General features: G+C 61.3%; 1 protein-coding gene across 2 annotated transcripts in view; it reads left to right on the top strand.

The window, feature by feature from the left end:
• Positions 1–16,152, top strand: part of PXDN (peroxidasin) — a 69,764-nt gene that overhangs the window by 32,809 nt on the left and 20,803 nt on the right. Inside the window, exons 2-11 of one of the 2 annotated variants that reach the window (XM_082745755.1) lie at positions 388–459; positions 1,404–1,475; positions 4,708–4,779; positions 7,617–7,688; positions 8,084–8,155; positions 9,130–9,299; positions 10,278–10,395; positions 11,868–12,037; positions 14,077–14,349; positions 15,441–15,557. In XM_082745755.1, the coding sequence (XP_082601881.1) occupies positions 388–459; positions 1,404–1,475; positions 4,708–4,779; positions 7,617–7,688; positions 8,084–8,155; positions 9,130–9,299; positions 10,278–10,395; positions 11,868–12,037; positions 14,077–14,349; positions 15,441–15,557 (1,208 nt within the window). The remainder of the gene's footprint in view (positions 1–387; positions 460–1,403; positions 1,476–4,707; positions 4,780–7,616; positions 7,689–8,083; positions 8,156–9,129; positions 9,300–10,277; positions 10,396–11,867; positions 12,038–14,076; positions 14,350–15,440; positions 15,558–16,152) is intronic. The other variant, XM_082745756.1, reaches the window with a different exon arrangement.

Genomic DNA, 16,152 nt, shown 5'->3' with positions numbered 1-16,152 from the left:
TCCAGCTCGAGAGACTGCGGAGAGGCTGCCAAAGCATTTTCGCTCTCCCAGAGCCGGGGCTGTCCGCGCCGGTCGACGCTGGGTTTGTGGGGGGAGGGCTCGCTGACCCTCAGGTCGGCAGAAGGTGGGCGTGTGGTTCGAGGAGGTTTTTCTCTGCTGTTGTCCCAGCACACTCCTGAGACGTGGTCTCGCCGCCGTCATCCAGATGAACCCTCACTCGTCCCGCTGGCCTCCGTGCAGGCACGACTGGTCCAGGAACTGGGCTGTGGGGTTCCATTCCTTACGTGGCTCTGCGTCGTGCCGGAACTCAGTGAGAGGACACAGCACCAGTGACGCCTGCATATTCCTCTGCATAAATGCATTTCTTGTTTGTGTTTTCTCCCCTAGGGATCTGCGCTTTAACAGAATCAGGGAGATCCAGCCTGGGGCGTTCAGAAAGCTGAGAAACTTGAACACATTGTAAGTCCGAACATCACATTCTGTTGGGACCCGGCAGGAAACAAACCTGGGGTCAGCCCCGGTTATCTGTGGTCGGGCAGGAACGGGGGGCGTGGACATGGGTCGCTAGAACAGAACGTGTGCATTGAGATGTCAGGCCGTGGAACCTGAGCTCGGCCACTGTCCTGTCTTGTCTGACATCGTGGACCTATGTGGGTCCCTCATAAGTAGGTGTGACCCAGACCCCGTGGCCGTGTGTCCTCTTGTCTTTCTGTGAGTGCCTCGGTCCCAGGCTGGGCCAGACCCTTCACCTTGGTACGAGGTCAGGACCCATCGCAGGGGGCAGGGGCCGGCGCTTCTCCTGGCTACGAGGGCCCGGCAGGGGTGGGGGCGCCATCCCTTTGGGCACCGATGCCTAGTCCCAGGGACGGACAGATGAAGGGGACAGGCCTGACGGGCGCCCCGAGGTTCTGCGGCTGACCTGGTCTACCGTCCTATCCAGAGCTTGCCAGGACGATGGCGTCTCTGGCTCTTTGCTCCGAGGGTGGCTACTGGCACGGGGGATGGGTGGGGCACTGGAGCAGGATCGGTTCCCTTGCCGTCCCGGGAGCCGGTGGGGGAAGCGGTCTGACCCTGGGGAGAGCACCCTGCACGTCCACGCTGGCTTTCCCCTCAGCCGAGGTGGGCAGTCCGGCAGACGGCAGGACAGAGAGACACTGCTTTGCATCGGAGCGGGCATTTGGTCAGTGTGTAGGGAGGGGCATGTCGTGCGGTGACAGGGACACCGGCCTCCCGAGAAAGCGCGTTGTCCCTGGGCGAGGGCTGACACACTTCGTGTGCGTGGGGTGCTTGGCCGGCGTCCAGGCCGGGCTCCGCGCCCGAGTCGTCTGGCGACCTTTCCCAAGCGGCCGGAGCGTGCCCCCGCACGGGTGCGGGGCCGGGCTCTCACTCAGACTCCCTCGCAGGCTTCTCAACAACAACCAGATCAAGAGCGTCCCCAGCGGAGCGTTCCAGGACCTGGAGAATCTGAAGTATCTGTAAGTGACCGTCTGACCTTTGCCCTCTCGCTCACGCTTGTTCCCGACCGGGAGCCGCCGTTCGTGCGGGCGCGGCCGTCTCTCCGGGTCGATCTCCACAGGCTCCGAATGAGTGTTGGGCTCGGGTTTTTAGTGCGAGTTTGTCGGTGTGACGCACGCGGCCGAGGGGCGCTCGGGGTGTGTGCTCAGCCGTCAGGCACGTGGCAGCGAGGGGCGTGAGGGCCGGCCCCGAAGGCCGCGCGGGGCGGGGGACTCGCGGCCCTGCTCGGCTGCAGGCGGCCTCCCCAGCGGTGGGCGAGGTGCGAGGGGGCCCTGGTCTGCTGATTGCCCCGTCGTCCCCCGGCTGACGTCACCTCCTCCTAGTTTTAGGTAGTAAAATTGTAGTTTGCCTTTTGAAACTGATTTTAGTCCATCCCTACATGAGCAATGAAACATGAGCTCGGCAGGTCAGAAGACGACCTTGCAAGCTCGAGCTGGCCTCCCCGCTGTCGGGCACTTGCTGCAAGGCGGGAAGCGTCAGGACACACGTTCCGGTACCTTCCTGCTGTAGATACAAGTGCGCGTCGTGGGCTTTGAGCAACTGATTCTTTCTTTTAAGACTTTGATGAGCTTTTAGAGAGAACCATTTTAATGAGAGACTGAGATCAGGGACTTTTTTGGGAAATTTATGTCCTAAACGAACGTGAGTGTCTAGAAGTCACATTGATTTTTAAAATAAAGTCACATTGTTAGTGTTGCTGTGCATTTTACCAACTGTTTGGTTTCAGATGTCGTTGGTTCGTGACCGTGTTTATAGAGATGCGCATCCCTCAGTGAAGGCCATTGGAATTGTTGGGTGCAAATACTTTTCCATTACTTTTGGCATAGTTTGTTAATCTTTGCAGTAGAATAGAATTAGAATTAGAATACAATAGAATAACATACAGAATTATTAAGCCTTGTTGTTCATTTTAAAAATGAGTGAAGGGTCTTTTATTCTTGAGTTTTTATTGATTTGACTTGTTTTATTTTTAAATTCTAAGTGCTGTACAAGGTCCAGAAGAAAGGTTTTGGTTTCGTAGAAGTAGGTTCTGTGAGCTGAGAGCAGCACTCCGTAGTGAGTGTGTATGTGTGTTACTTTAGTTCTTTATTTTGCTTTTGGCTTAAATTAATCAAGAACAACTTATTGTTTAACCTGCAAACATATTTAGTGTTAAATACTTTGGGATGCCTCATTTTTCACTTAAAATGGTTTTTTCTAAGTGAGGCTTCATGAGCCTCTCCTGCCGGCCCCTCCCCTTCGAGGCCCTGTGCCCCAGCCTCCCGCCCCCACGTCCACGATGCCCCCTGGTGGAAGGCGCCTGGTCCCTGCTGGGGGGTGGGCCGTGGTCAGCAGGACCGGGGGGTGGGGTGCTCGTGAGAAGGACCCCAGGAGCAGGGGCAAGACGGTGCCTTCGGAGCCGGGTCCTCGCAGGAGACGGCACTGCCGCGAACACGTGGAGGACACTGTGCGGCCGCAGCGTCGGCGAGCTCCCCCGGAGCTTACTGGTTATTGCTGCCGTGACCATTAGTCTGGGCTCTTCGAAGCTGAGCAGGGGTTATCTGCCGGACCCCAGCGGCTTGTGGGACGGTGTCCGTCTTCCCTCCACGGACGCTGCAGGAGGGTGCGCTTACGTCCTGGGTGGAGCCTCCCGTCCAGAGGGGACTCTGGCGTCAAGTGCTCTTCAGAACCCACTATCGGAGGACGGTCCGTGCCCGTTGTTTTAGGAAGGCGGAGGCTGGCCCCACGCCTTCGGAAACACACCCCGCCCGTGTTAGCGGGGCTCCGCTGTCGCGCACTCCCGTTGTCTTTAACGTGTGTGCAGACAGACGCTGCCCTTAGGCGGTCACCCCACCGTTCTAGAGGAATGAGCGCAGAAACCCCGCTGGGCCGTAAGAGAGCAGGGGCTCCCACCAGAGCGTAAGTTGTGGGGCCAGGCCGTGTTCTTTCGGGTTTCCACATGCTTGCTGACTCCGGTGATCCCAGCGGCTGCCCCCTGCTCTGCACACCGGCGGAGACTGGGACAGAACGTAGACTGCGGGGTCACAACCACACTAGCAGGTGGCTGGCGGACGACTCTGTCCCACGGGGCCCGGCTCTGCCCCGGCTCTGCTGGGGGCACCGGGTCCTGGACCGGCGGGGGCGCCGCCTGTTCGCGCAGAGGCTGTGGTTCTCCGTGGGGTCCGATTGGCTGAGGAGCGCGAGGGAGAAGGAACAGCCGCTGCGTGGGGTGGCAGCGGTCAGAGACAGCGGAGCGGGGCCCGTGAGGCAGCCCGCCCCGAACACAAGGACAGGCGGTGCCGCCATGCACACTGTCTGGGACCGAGCGTGAGGTCGCACGACGTTGAGGCAGAGCAGGCCTGTTCGCTGGAGTGGGTGGGCGGGCGGACACCCTGCCGGCCGATGCTGCGGTGCCCGGAGACGCCTGTGCACGGCAGGGAGGGGCCAGCGTGGGTCTGTGGTCATGGGTGGGGACGAAGCAGCGCAGACACACGTCTCTGCCCCGATGCAGAGGTCACATCTGAGGCGCAGGACGCCGTTGGCTTCCCATGATCTGCCACGAGCCAGTGTGTGTGAGGACGGTGCCGACCCCGAGTCCTGTCCCTGGGCCCGGGGCACTCGGAGGCGCCTCACCTCGTGGCTCTGCCCAGAAGTCAGCAGACTTTCTGGGACGTGGCAGCACGTCTCTGAGGCTTCGTGGGCCGCTCGGCTCTGCCGTGGCGGCTTGGCTCTGCCACGTGGCCCCGATCGGCCGTGGACTAAGTCGATGTGTCCGTGTTAGTCATGGACGCAGAAGTTCAGGTTCCGAATAACTTTCCTGTGTGGTGAACTTAGTCTTCTTTCGAAATTTTCAACCGACTAAAAAGGTAGAAACGGTTCTTCGCTTACAGACTGCGTGAGAACAGTCTCTGATGCTTCCCGCCTGCCCACCTTGCCTCCGTCTCATGAGAGGAGATTCTGCCGGGCGAAGACATGTCGGCTTCGTATTGGGGCTCTCTGGAAGCCGGGGTGGTGGGTGGACAGCCTGCTGTGGGGAGCCTTCCTTTGAGGAAGGGCCGGGAACCTCCGTGAGGGGAGCCGCGGCGCCGTGTCGGTTTGGTCTGTATTCTGATACAGTCGTTAATTTGAAACTCCCCCCACATGTCAACGCAAGCCTTCCCTCCTCTGACGTTGTGGCCTGTCGTGTGCTAACGCTCCCGTTTCTTGTTTCAGCTATCTGTACAAGAATGAGATCCAGTCAATTGACAGGCAAGCATTTAAGGGACTTGCCTCTCTAGAGCAACTGTAAGTGTCCCCCCCGCACGTGGCTGTCTGGGATGCCACCCGCCCCTTGCCTCTTGTAGGGCAGATGAACTAAGTCTGCTGTTTGCACGATGCATGCCTGTACTAACGGGGGCGTAGGGAGTGCGTGCATGCGGTGGAAAGAGCGGTTCTGTCTGAGCTCCTGCCCCACCAGGGGACGGCCCCGGTTTCTGCTGACGGCGGCCCGTGCCCAGCGTCCCTGAGACCAGGCAGCTCCCGCCTCCACGGTGCTCCCATTCCCAGCAGAGAGGGACGTGCGAGCCAGGGAAGGTCTTTGGGGAGGGTCTCCGGGCCGTGGGGGACGAGGAGGCTGCTTTCCTTGGACCCTGTTTCCTTTATGACTCTGCACTCGTTCGGCTTCTTTCTGCATTTATGTCATAATTCTGGAGAAAATGAGCTTTTTCCCTGTGTTTCTAGTTAGTGTGTGTTGGATGTTGTTTCTTTGGCGGTATATGAAGTCAGCAGGTTTTTTTGAGTAGAATTCCTGGTGAGAGCTTTTTCTGGTGGGTAGGGGCTGAGGTGGTTCCGAGGCATTTCAGATGGCCGCACGGTTACGGTCGCAGGGCTGGACGCGGCCGTCGGCTGTGACGCGGCCTGACGTTCTTCCGTGGCGGCTGTCCATGCGTCTGCGTGGCTCCTCCGCGCGTTGGGCACAGGCCTGTCTCCGGAGACGCCAGGGCAGAGACAAGGGCAGAGCCGGGGCAGGGGCTCCCCTGAAACCAGGTGCTTCCCAAACACAGACAATGCGCGAGGGTCTTGGGGTCTTTATTCCGGGGCGAGCCGCTCTGCTGGGTTTGCGAGCGCCGCCGGTGGCAGGACGGAGAAGCCACTGTGCGTCGGGTCGGTGCGGTCCCCCCACAGGGGAGGAGGGAACTGAAAGTTAGAGGCTACGATGGACGGCGAGTCTGTGAAGGACGCGATCCGGACGCCTGACGCGCCTCTCCTGGGGCCCAGCGTCCCCGTAGCCGTCGACCCGGAGCCGTCGGACTGAAAGAAGCCGGAGTCAGGCGGTGCCCGCACTGACGAGGGGCGAGGAGGAAGCAGGTGGCGTCTGGGGAGACGTGAGGCTCTGGCTCCGGGAGCGGCGCGTCTAGCCGTCCTGGAGACGGCGGTTCCCGGGTCAGGAAGCCGCCACAGCCCGGCTCAGGCAGCGAGGGTCTGTCCGCCGAGACGCGGCTCCTCCGTGGGTGTCGGCGGGTGTCTGACGGGCCACGGACACTCTCAGGACCGGGTCCCCGCCTGCAGATGAGGCTGTTCCTGTGGGTGCGCGCTGTCATCCGGGGGGCTGGGTCCTCCCGGGGCTCCTCCCCATGCCGGGAGCCCCCCATGCCAGGAGCCCCCCATGCCGGGACCCCCCCCCCATGCCGGGAGCCCCTCCGCGTGCCGGGAAGCCTCTCTCGCCCTTCAGAGGCCAGCTCGAGGGTGCCGGGGGTCTGCGGAGCCTGGGCTCCTGGGAGGTCCCGCTTGTCCTGTGTGCTGAGCACGTGTGACCAGAGTCAGGCAGCATAGGTTGGGGTTGGCGCCCATGGCTGGCTTGGGGCCGTGGGAGGGCAGGGGCGCCCCGCCTGCCCAGAGCTGGGGCCTCAGCCTTGTCTCTGAGGGCCGTGGAGACAGGCTGCAGTGAACCAAGTCAAGGAGGTCCTCCCTGCTCCCCGCTCCCTCCCCGGACGCCTCCCCAGCACCCCACCTGCCTGCCAGCGGGGGAGGGGGTCTCCTCCAGGCTTCTCCTGTGACAGGGACTACATCCCCCCCTGCTTCAGGCTCCCACACACCCTGCTCGCGGGCTTTCCCCCCGGAGCGGAGGGCGACGGGCCAGACATGTCTGTGTGCCCTGCAGCCGCGCTTGCGACCTCCCAGACTTGGGGTCCCCGTGGTGCCCTCCCGGGAGCTGGGCCAGGGAGGCACAGACAGGCAAGGAAGCGCAACTGACCTTGGGTGACCTTGCAGTCCCAGGAATTTCAACCTTGGTGATGGTCTCTGAGCTTCCAGGTGCGTTTTGAGAACGCTTTCTGCCTGGTGCTACGGTTCATGATGAAACCCGTAACCGCTCGTGTCAGTCTGTCCCTGCCGCTCTGCCGGGCCCCGCGTCAGTGAGCTGTGGGGGGCAGAGATCTCTCTTCTCCGCATGTTGTGGGGGGCACTCGGGGCAGAAGCACCCTGTCGCACGGCCGTGTCCAAGCCTGTGTCCACTGTTTCACTTAAGGGGAAAAGCACTGATTTCACAGTGAGAAAGGCAGTATTTAGGAAAATGAGAAGACATTAGTTGTACTGAGAAATGTGTAGATCGTGGAAAGCCAGGAGACACAGCAAAAGATGAGTAAATGCCGGTTATTAGTGTAATTGAGCACATTTGAGGAAACGTGTGACTTGGCGCTTCGTTGTTTCTGTGGTTCCCTGTGTGCTCAGTCAGCGTAAGCCCCGCACCCCCGGGAGATTCGGAGAGGTTAGAGGATCGAAGGTGTTCGTTCACGTACAGATGTGCCGTAGGGAGGCTACGTGAACTCTTCCTGCAAAGGCCCACATACCGCACGGAGGTCACGGCCGCGCAGTCTGGCCCCGTGCGTGGGGGGCCTTGATCAGGGTCACCGACAGCCGTTCACTCCTACAGTCTGTGCCCAGTTTTTAATTGTATCTGATCTTACGATTTGATGATTTCACTTGTTTTCCATGTAATGTAGGAAATCTAGAGAGTTACTGACATAAGAATTTGAAAGGCCTTAGGAAACTTTTTTGAGCAGGAAATCTAGATCTGCGCAAGCAAAACTGTTTAAAGTCTGTTTCTTCTCTCTGTCTCTCTCTCTTTTTTTACATTTGTCTAGATATCTGCACTTTAATCAGATAGAAACTCTGGACCCAGAGTCCTTCCAACATTTGCCGAAGCTGGAAAGGCTGTAAGTTGCATTTCCTCCCGTCCCCGAGTCTGCCCGCGGCCCTGGGCCGTCGCGCTGTCCAGGTTCTGCAGGAGGGGGGAGGCCACTGTCTGTCCAGACCTCAGAACTGACCGTGCAGAGTGCCTGCTCCTTGTCTCTCGATTCAGAAGCAGGACTGACGAGGTCTCTTTCTTCGGGAATGGTGATAAAAATAGAAAAAAAAAAAAAAAGAAAAGAAAAGAAAAAACAAACCCTGGTTCTTTTCTGGGCTAAATAATATTCTCAGGTTCATTTGCATGAAATAATGCAATCACTGAGTCATTTTTTTAGAAGCTGCATTTTTGGACTGTTCATACTCTTCTACACACGTAAGAAGCATTTTAGATGTTGGTTTGTTGTATTGTCTCTTTCAACAGATTCTTACATAACAACCGAATCACACATTTGGCCCCAGGAACATTCGATCACTTGGAATCCATGAAGAGACTGTGAGTATGTGTTCCGCGCAGCCCCGTGTCCCCGCGGCTTTGACCGGCCCCGAGCTGGGCTGCGGAGTGTGGGTTCCTCTCAGGAAAGGGCAGGAGGCACCCTTGGAGCCAGCACAGCCGGGGGTCGGCGACGCGGAGACTGTACCAGCAGATCGACCCTTTCATAGGCAAGCGAGACATTTCTAAAATCAATTTGAAATTCTTCAGATTAATTTTTTTATTATTTATTCATTTATTGGACAGAGAGAGACACAGTGAGAGAGGGAGCACCAGCAGGGGGAGTGGGAGAGGGGGAAGCGGGCTTCCTGCCGAGCGGGGGGCCCGATGTGGGGCTTAGTCAGGACCCCGGGATCGTGACCTGAGCTGAAGGCAGAGGCTTAAGGACGGCGCCCCCAGATGCTCCTTCAGATTAATCTTCAGTCCCGTGTTGCAGTTTCAGGGTGGGAGGAAGGTCCCCCGCGAAGGACTCGGTCCTGCTCCCGCGTTCAGCGTCCCCACAGCTGGACGTGAGGCGCGCGGGCTCCCAGTTTCTCGAGGCCCCTGAAGACGCGGCCTCGTGGGCCGGGCGGTCGCTTCACAGGAGTAGAGGAGCCTGAGAGCCGGTTACCGGACGCCGCCCTGCGCTTTGCCCGGGGCCTCGGGCTGCTCTGCTGTCCCCGAGGGTATGCGGGGAGCTCGGTGTCCGGCAGTGCAGGTCCAGCGCGGAGAGCAGTGAAGTAAGACCGCGTTGCGGCTCTCACGACTCCTTCTGGATAAAGCCGGCGGCGGCTGCGCTGGAAACGGCGCTGTGGGCAGCCACGGGGCCCCTGCATGGGGAGCCGACGTGGGTCCCCTTCCCACTCTGCCTCTGTGGATGGACGCGGCCTCCGGCTGGACGCTGCCTCCTGTCCTGTGCGCGGCCGCCCCAGCGGCTTGTGGGCCCGGCCTGTGCACGGTGGCCCAGACCCCACGTCCCACGGTGTTCCTCCCGCCAGGCGGCTGGACTCGAACGCGCTGCGCTGCGACTGTGCGATCCTGTGGCTGGCAGACCTGCTGAGAACCTACGCCCAGTCGGGGCACGCGCAGGCGGCCGCCACCTGTGAGCACCCGCGGCGCGTGCAGGGCCGTTCGGTGGCCACCGTCACCCCCGAGGAGCTGGACTGTGGTGAGTGAGCCCAACGGAGGGAGGCGCCCTAGCCCAGCGCCGGCATGCGGCCCCGCCTGTCTTCCGTGTCGGTATCCCCAGACGGCGTCTCGGTGGGACCCGACCAGGACGCTCCTGGGTAAAGCCGCGGTCTGTGTGACCATCAGAGCGACTGTGGTCTTCCGGCTCCTGGCGCGTGCTGTCTCTCCTGCCCCCAACGCCCCCGCCCCACAGGCCTCCAGTGCATATGAGCAGGGTACTGGGCTGTGGGCACCTCGGGGACAAGCCTGAGTACTCCGCTTCCCCTGGAGTCCAGCCTGCCCCACCCGGCAGAGTCCCCAGGGCCAGCCCTGGCATCCTCGTCAGACGTCCGCTCCCTCGTCTGGAGCACAAGCCGTCCTGGCTCCCAGCACCAGCCGGCTCTGACTCGACCCGTCAGGGCGTCAGGGCCAGGCTCGGCCGCGCTGGGTGCTCTGTCTGCCTCCCCAACCCTGTGGTCGCAGAGACAGAGGACGCAGAGCAGCCGCCAGTTAGCAGACGGGAGGAGGGGGCATCCCCGCCGGCCTGGGCCGTAGGAGGGGGACACACCTGTGGGACAAAGGACAAAGCTCTGCTGCCGTGCCCTGCGTGGGAGAGTTTCCTGCTCTCGGGGCTGCTGTAGCTCAAAAGCATTACCTTCTGTCTTACTAAAAACTTGCGCGGAGTGCGCCGTGCACACAGGTCCCTTGCTCTCCGGGAGGGTGAACAGCCGCTGGGGCCTTGCCGGGTGCCCGTCGTCACCCAGGCTCCTCGCGGCACATCTGAGGGTCAGGACGTGCTGGCTAAGGCCTCAGCCCATCTCTACAGAGAACCTGTCTGTCCTCCTTGTGGGAGCATTTGTGGCTGGGATAGATGGTTCGCTTGGGATTTTCTCCGGAACATGAGGGATTTGGTTTGGGTTCTTGTTTGCTTTTACGGGATGGTTAAGACCCAGAGATCTCCATTTCCTTCTTGGCACAGAGAGGCCCCGGATCACATCAGAGCCCCAAGACGCAGACGTCACCTCGGGGAACACCGTGTTCTTCACATGCAGAGCAGAAGGCAACCCCAAGCCCGAGATCATCTGGCTTCGAAACAAGTAAGTCAAGTGCTGGCCGGGCTGCCTCAGGGGCGCACTGTACCCCCAGACGTCCCGTGGGCTCCACCAAGCGCGGCCCCACCCCGACACCTGTGGACGGCCCTTGGATCTTTCGTCCTCTGCCACGGAGGAGAAGGTCTAAAGGAGAGACTTTTCTGCTGGGGGTGGGGGCACGTGGCTCCTCCTCTTGCCGTGGGTGAGGAGTGGGGTGACCTTGGTTCTTGACCCGCTCACGTTCTGTGGCCGGAAACGGTGCGTCCGGTCCCTGGGGCTCTGCTGCTGGAACCCTCGGACCCGTCCTCCTGGCTAAAGGAGGCCCTTCCTGCTGGGTCAGTGCCTTCAGGGACACCCATCGAGCGGACACTTACGTACTCAGCTCCTTGGGCATCTGATTGGCCTGAGGAAGTAGGGGTCTCCTGCCATGCACAGGCATTTTGGGGGTGTGGGGGCAGAGCTGTAGGAGGGGGCATTCCAGGGGTCAGCCCACCGAGGCCCCTTGTTAATGAGGCCACTTCCAGGCATATGGTGAGAACCGACTTAACACGAAAGCTCCTTGTCGAGGCTCTTTTTCCCGTCCTCATGGGGACATGGACAGGCCCTCGCTGGTCGGTAGATCTCGGCTCTGTGTGTCCAGTCTTGACTGAGCGAGGACGACGCTTTGGGGACGGGAACCCAGACTGGACACCGCCATCCATCATCCTGCCCAGCGCCGGGCGGCCGAGTCCCGCAGGCGTTCACAGAGAGAGGTTCAGGGAGCTTAGCATCGAGCCGTCGGCGCAGGAGGTGAAGATGCCTTCCTGCCTGGGTTTGGGGCCATGACCTGGGCCCAGCGCCGCATGGGGGTATGACCGATGCTGTCCCAGCCTTCAGGTCACCTGTTAACTTTGGATGACTCTGGACTCGCTGGGAGTTAAAATCCAAGTTAATACGAGGAATAAGTGTGTACTTAAAAGGCAGGAAAACATTGATTTGGCTGAGCCTTTACATCTGTTTTCCTAAATAAACACGTTGATAGCAGAAGTTAAAATGTTACAGCCAAATGTGGCAGAGGGAGAACCCCGAAGCGCCAGGCCCGAAGCCGGCTGCCGGGGTTTCCCTCCGCCTGCTCGCCTCTGTGGGTGTCTCACCTGCCGTCAGCCTACCCGCGGGCTGCCCCATTATCTTGAATGAATTTGCCAGAAACCAAGGAAAATGTTTCCTTGACTTTTTCCCGCTATGTTCCTTTTTCACCTGTGGAAAGAGGATTGCTCTGTAACTTTAAAATCTTACAGGCTGAACACGTGAATAATCAAGTCGATGAATTAGAGATGTGGTGGGTCAGTCCCTTTCCTAGAAGCAGTGAATCAGCAGGACCCTGTGATGTAGGACAGTTTCCTGGTGTCCCCCAACCCCAGGGGCCCTTCCTGTGTCCCGGATCAGCTGTCCCGTGCTTCACGCACGAGTACCTGAGAACCAGACGTCTGTCTTTGTAGTAATGAGCTGAGCATGAAGACAGATTCCCGCCTCAACTTGCTGGACGACGGGACCCTGATGATCCAAAACACGCAGGAGACGGACCAGGGGATTTACCAGTGCATGGCCAAGAACGTGGCCGGGCAGGTGAAGACGCAGGAGGTCACCCTCCGGTACTTTGGGTCTCCAGGTACGTGCAGAGGAAGGCACACAGGCTGCTGCAGAACAGCTCTCCCTTGCCGCGCCCGGCCAGGTCGGGGTGCGGGTGCGGTGTGGTGGGACATGGCTGTGCTCAGTCCACAGCCAGGTGCCCTCCGCTGCAGCCTTGCAAGCTTGGTCCTAGGTGACCCTCAAGCTGTGCTCTGCTTTTTGAATAAAAACCCACACCGCGACATTTCCTTAAAGGGGCCGCTCGCGTGTGTTGCGTGAGGGGTGTGCGTAGGGCGCACGTCCTGCCGCTTTCTTGGGACTGTTCGTGCGTTTCCGAGTGCCGAGCCTTCCTCTGGGATTGCTGTCGCCCTTTTCCGTTGCCCGCTGCCGGTTTGGAAGTCCCGCGGTGCCCTCCGTGTCGCTGCTTGGCCCACAGCGTCTCACCCGCCTTCGTGGGTGATCCGAGTCCAAGTTCTCGCCTTCTGCGGTCTCCAGCGCAGTCGCTCCGTTCAGTGCGCGGAACATGCCCCCAACGTCCCCCCGCTTCTGAGTCCCGTCTTGTCTAACTGCGTTTCTGCTGTCCCGCTGGGGCCATGACCTTTCTGCCCCGGGGAGCAGGAGGCAGGCCACTTCCCCACACGAGGACCGGCTCTCAGGGGACACAGCCCGGAGCGAGATCACGTCTCCTACTGATTTTGGCTGCCTGTTCCTGCGGGGCGGCCTGGGGGTCCGCGGGTGACGGCACATGGGCAGGCCTCGCGTCACGCACTTGGCACGTGCCCTCCGGGTAGGCTCTGACGCTGGGGTTCTTGTCCCTGTGAACGGCGTCCCACGGCGTCCCGCTGCCTCGCCTGCCGCGCCAGAAACGCTAACGTGAGGATTGTGTCTGCGTTTCCTGTCCTCCGCCACGCCTTAGTCACGGGGTCCCGGGTCGCGGAGCCTCAACGTTTGCCGGCACGAACGCCGCAGGGACGGGTCTTCCCTGCCTCTCCCCTCTCCGCGGGATTCCTGCCTCGCTCCTCGCAACCCCGGGTGCCGCCGGCGCCCCCTTCGTCCCTGCCTTACCGCCGGCTCCTCTCACGCTTGCCCCTCAGCCCTGCGTTACCTGTGGAAGCGCGGCCTGTGTACCTGGTTCTGCAGCAGGAGTCCCGAGGGCTTCCCCCGAGTCCTTGCTGTTACAGGTCCGCGTCCCTTACCCAGAGCTCCTCGGGCCGTCTCTGGAAATCAGGGATCTGGGGCGTTTCCGCAGGGGCGCGTGGCTCAGGGTGGACCGAGCGGCGGAGCGCTGCCGTGGGGTCCGGGCGTCACCCTGTAGTCAGCGTAGCCCCACCGCGTGCTGCCTCAGTGGTTGTGGAGGCTGCCGGTGCCGTGGGCCAGGCCAGGTGTTACAGATTAGTGATGAGAAAAGTGTTCTGTTTGGGGAGCATTTCTGGATTCCAGAATTGGGGAGAAGGGTGTCAGCCAGAAACGTTCTAGAAACTTCCCTTGTTGCTACTGTCCACGTTGGTAAGCTCCTGGCAGAGTAGCTTCTGGGTGCTGTGGTGCAAGGGTCTTGCTGGTCCTGACGCACGTGGTCACTCCGGCCCCCGGGGGAGCGGGGGGTCTACAGCTGTGGACACCAGCGAGTGAGTTTTGTTCTGCACGGACTCCCCCCAGCAAACGCACTGGAAGGGCGTGGATTTTTCTGGACTCACAGCTGAAAAGTACTGTAAAGTGTGGGTTGAAGGTGCAGTTTTGTGTTTGCGAGGGAAAGGGGCTGTCGTTGCGAGTTCCGAGTCTGGACGGAGTGTGTTGGCCGTGAGGAGGAGCACCTAGCGGATGTGACCACTGACCCCGTGTCCAGCGCCCACAGAAGTGGGGCTCCTGGGGCTCGGGCCCGTGCCGGGGGCGACGGGGACCAGCTGGGAGGCGCTGGCCCGGCCGCGCGCTTGCCCCCACCCCCCGACGCGGGAGAGCCGAGGGCGTGTCCGGTTCAGCCGTGTTCGCTTCGCCCACTTCGAGGCCCGCAGGCAGAGGGAAGAGACGGAGCCGGTGCCGACCGGAGGAAATTAACACACGACTTGTGTTTCGTTGTGACAGCTCGACCCGCTTTTGTAATCCAGCCACAGAACACGGAGGTGCTGGTCGGGGAGAGCGTCACCCTGGAGTGCAGCGCCACGGGCCACCCTCCGCCACAGGTCACCTGGACCAAAGGGGACCGCACGCCCCTGCCCGAGGACCCTCGCGTGAGCATCACCCCGTCGGGCGGCCTCTACATACAGAACGTCCTGCAGGCCGACAGCGGCGAGTACACCTGCTTCGCGTCCAACAGCGCGGGGAGCATCCACGCCGCCGCGCTGATCATCGTCCAGGGTGGGTCAGGGCGCCCCTGCGTGTGCGTGCGCTGACCGCGGGCCCCTGCCCCAGCAGAGCCCCTGCCCCAGCAGAGCCCCTGCAGACCCCCCCCCGCCCCGCCCAGGGGTTCCTGCCTGTGGAGGCCCCGCCCCGCCCGCCCTCCCCATCCTCTGCCCACAACTGGCCGCACCTCACCCGCCAGCCCCCCCTGCTGCTTCTCTGACCCGGTTTCCTGCGTGGCAGCTTCAGAGGCCGTGTGTCGGGCCGTGTTTATTTCGGGCTGTGTGGTCCGTGGTGCCGAGGGCTCCCGGCGTGCAGACACGGGTGGCGGTCACAGGAATGTGTGCGTTGTGTGGGTGCACCTGTGTGTGCCTCACGTGGGTGAACCCGGCCTTCCTCCCGCGGCTTCCCCCACACCAGCGTCAGGTGCAGGGCTGAGAGCGCCGTGGTGTGAAGACCTGGGCTGTGTGCGTCCACATGTCCCAGCTCGACAGTGAGTTTCTTAGTTTAGAAACAAATTGCAAAGTGGGGCCTCTCTGGTGTGGAGGCTCCAAGGCGAGCAAGTGCCGACTCCCGATGGCCAGGGCTCCCCCTGCTCTCTGGCGGCGAGGCCGTGTCACGGCGTGTGTGACACTGGCTCGCGCTCCGCACACGTGACCGTGCGGTCCTGTCTCCTGGTCGTTCCTTCTGTACAGACGGAATCGGTCTGCTTTTGGGGCCCTGGAGTCACGGAGCAGCTCCTGTCCCCACACAGCTGTGTTACGTGACGGACCGCTTTCAGGTCTGACTGAGGTCCCACAGCCGGAGGGGCCTTGGGGTGCGCCAACAGCAGAAGCAGAAGCAGGGCATCCCGCACACCCTCGGTGCGGAGTGGCCCGTGGCTGCATGGACTTAGCAGAGGCCACCCAGCGTGTTGGGGACACTGCTGCTGTCAGGCCCCTCCCCGGCCGGCGTCCCCCTGCCGCAGACGTCCCCTGCGGTGCGGCCCGTGGCCATCGGCTTTTTATGCTGCGGCACTGAACAGGGAGCGCCGATGCGGATGCTGGCTTGTGGCATTTTCATCCAGAACGAATTTAAAATGTCGTGTCCGATGTTCTTTCCTCCGGAAGCCCTTCCCCAGTTCACCGTGACCCCTGCAGACAGGGCCGTAATCGAGGGTCAGACCGTCGACTTCCAGTGCGAGGCCAAGGGCTACCCACAGCCGGTCATCGCGTGGACGAAAGGAGGTGAGAGCTGGCCTGACGCCGGCCGGGGTGGGCTCCACACTCGGGAGGCGAGTCCGCCCAGGCCCAGCCCCTGGGCGCCAGGGTGGGGCCGGCCGCAGGCCTGGCCCGTGGCTGTGGCGCAGGACATGTGGAGAAACTGTCCTTCCCGAGCGTGCGGGCGGCCTTCTGCCTGCAGGTGGCCCGTGTCTTGGCTTTAGGTAGTGTCCTGATGAAATTTCCTGGCAGGTAGGATAGAACTTTCTGGAAACTGTCCCAGCGTATGTTTGGAGCTCGGTGCTTCTGAGCTTCCCTGGCCCTGTCTCGCCCTCTCCATCCAAGGTCAGCGGCTGATCACGTTAATCCTTTGGGGGTGACGCCCTCCGTCCCCCATCCTGCTCCAGCTGGTGAGCCCCTGGCCAGGTGACTCGATGAAGACAGACGTCCCCCAGGGTGCTGGTGGCCTGGCTGGGAAGTGCGAGTGGAGAGAAGGGGAGGTGGCCTCGGGCTCTGTCCTGGAATCGACCTTGAGGTCTTGAGGAGGGGCCCTGCCTTGAGGTCTTGAGGAGGGGCCCTGCCTTAAGCCAGGGGCAGCACCTGCCTTCGTCCCCTAACAAGC

This window comes from Mustela nivalis (genome assembly GCF_964662115.1).
Source record: "Mustela nivalis genome assembly, chromosome: 8".
Classification (NCBI taxonomy): Eukaryota; Metazoa; Chordata; class Mammalia; order Carnivora; family Mustelidae; genus Mustela; species Mustela nivalis.
This window is presented reverse-complemented; position numbering and strand designations above follow the sequence as displayed.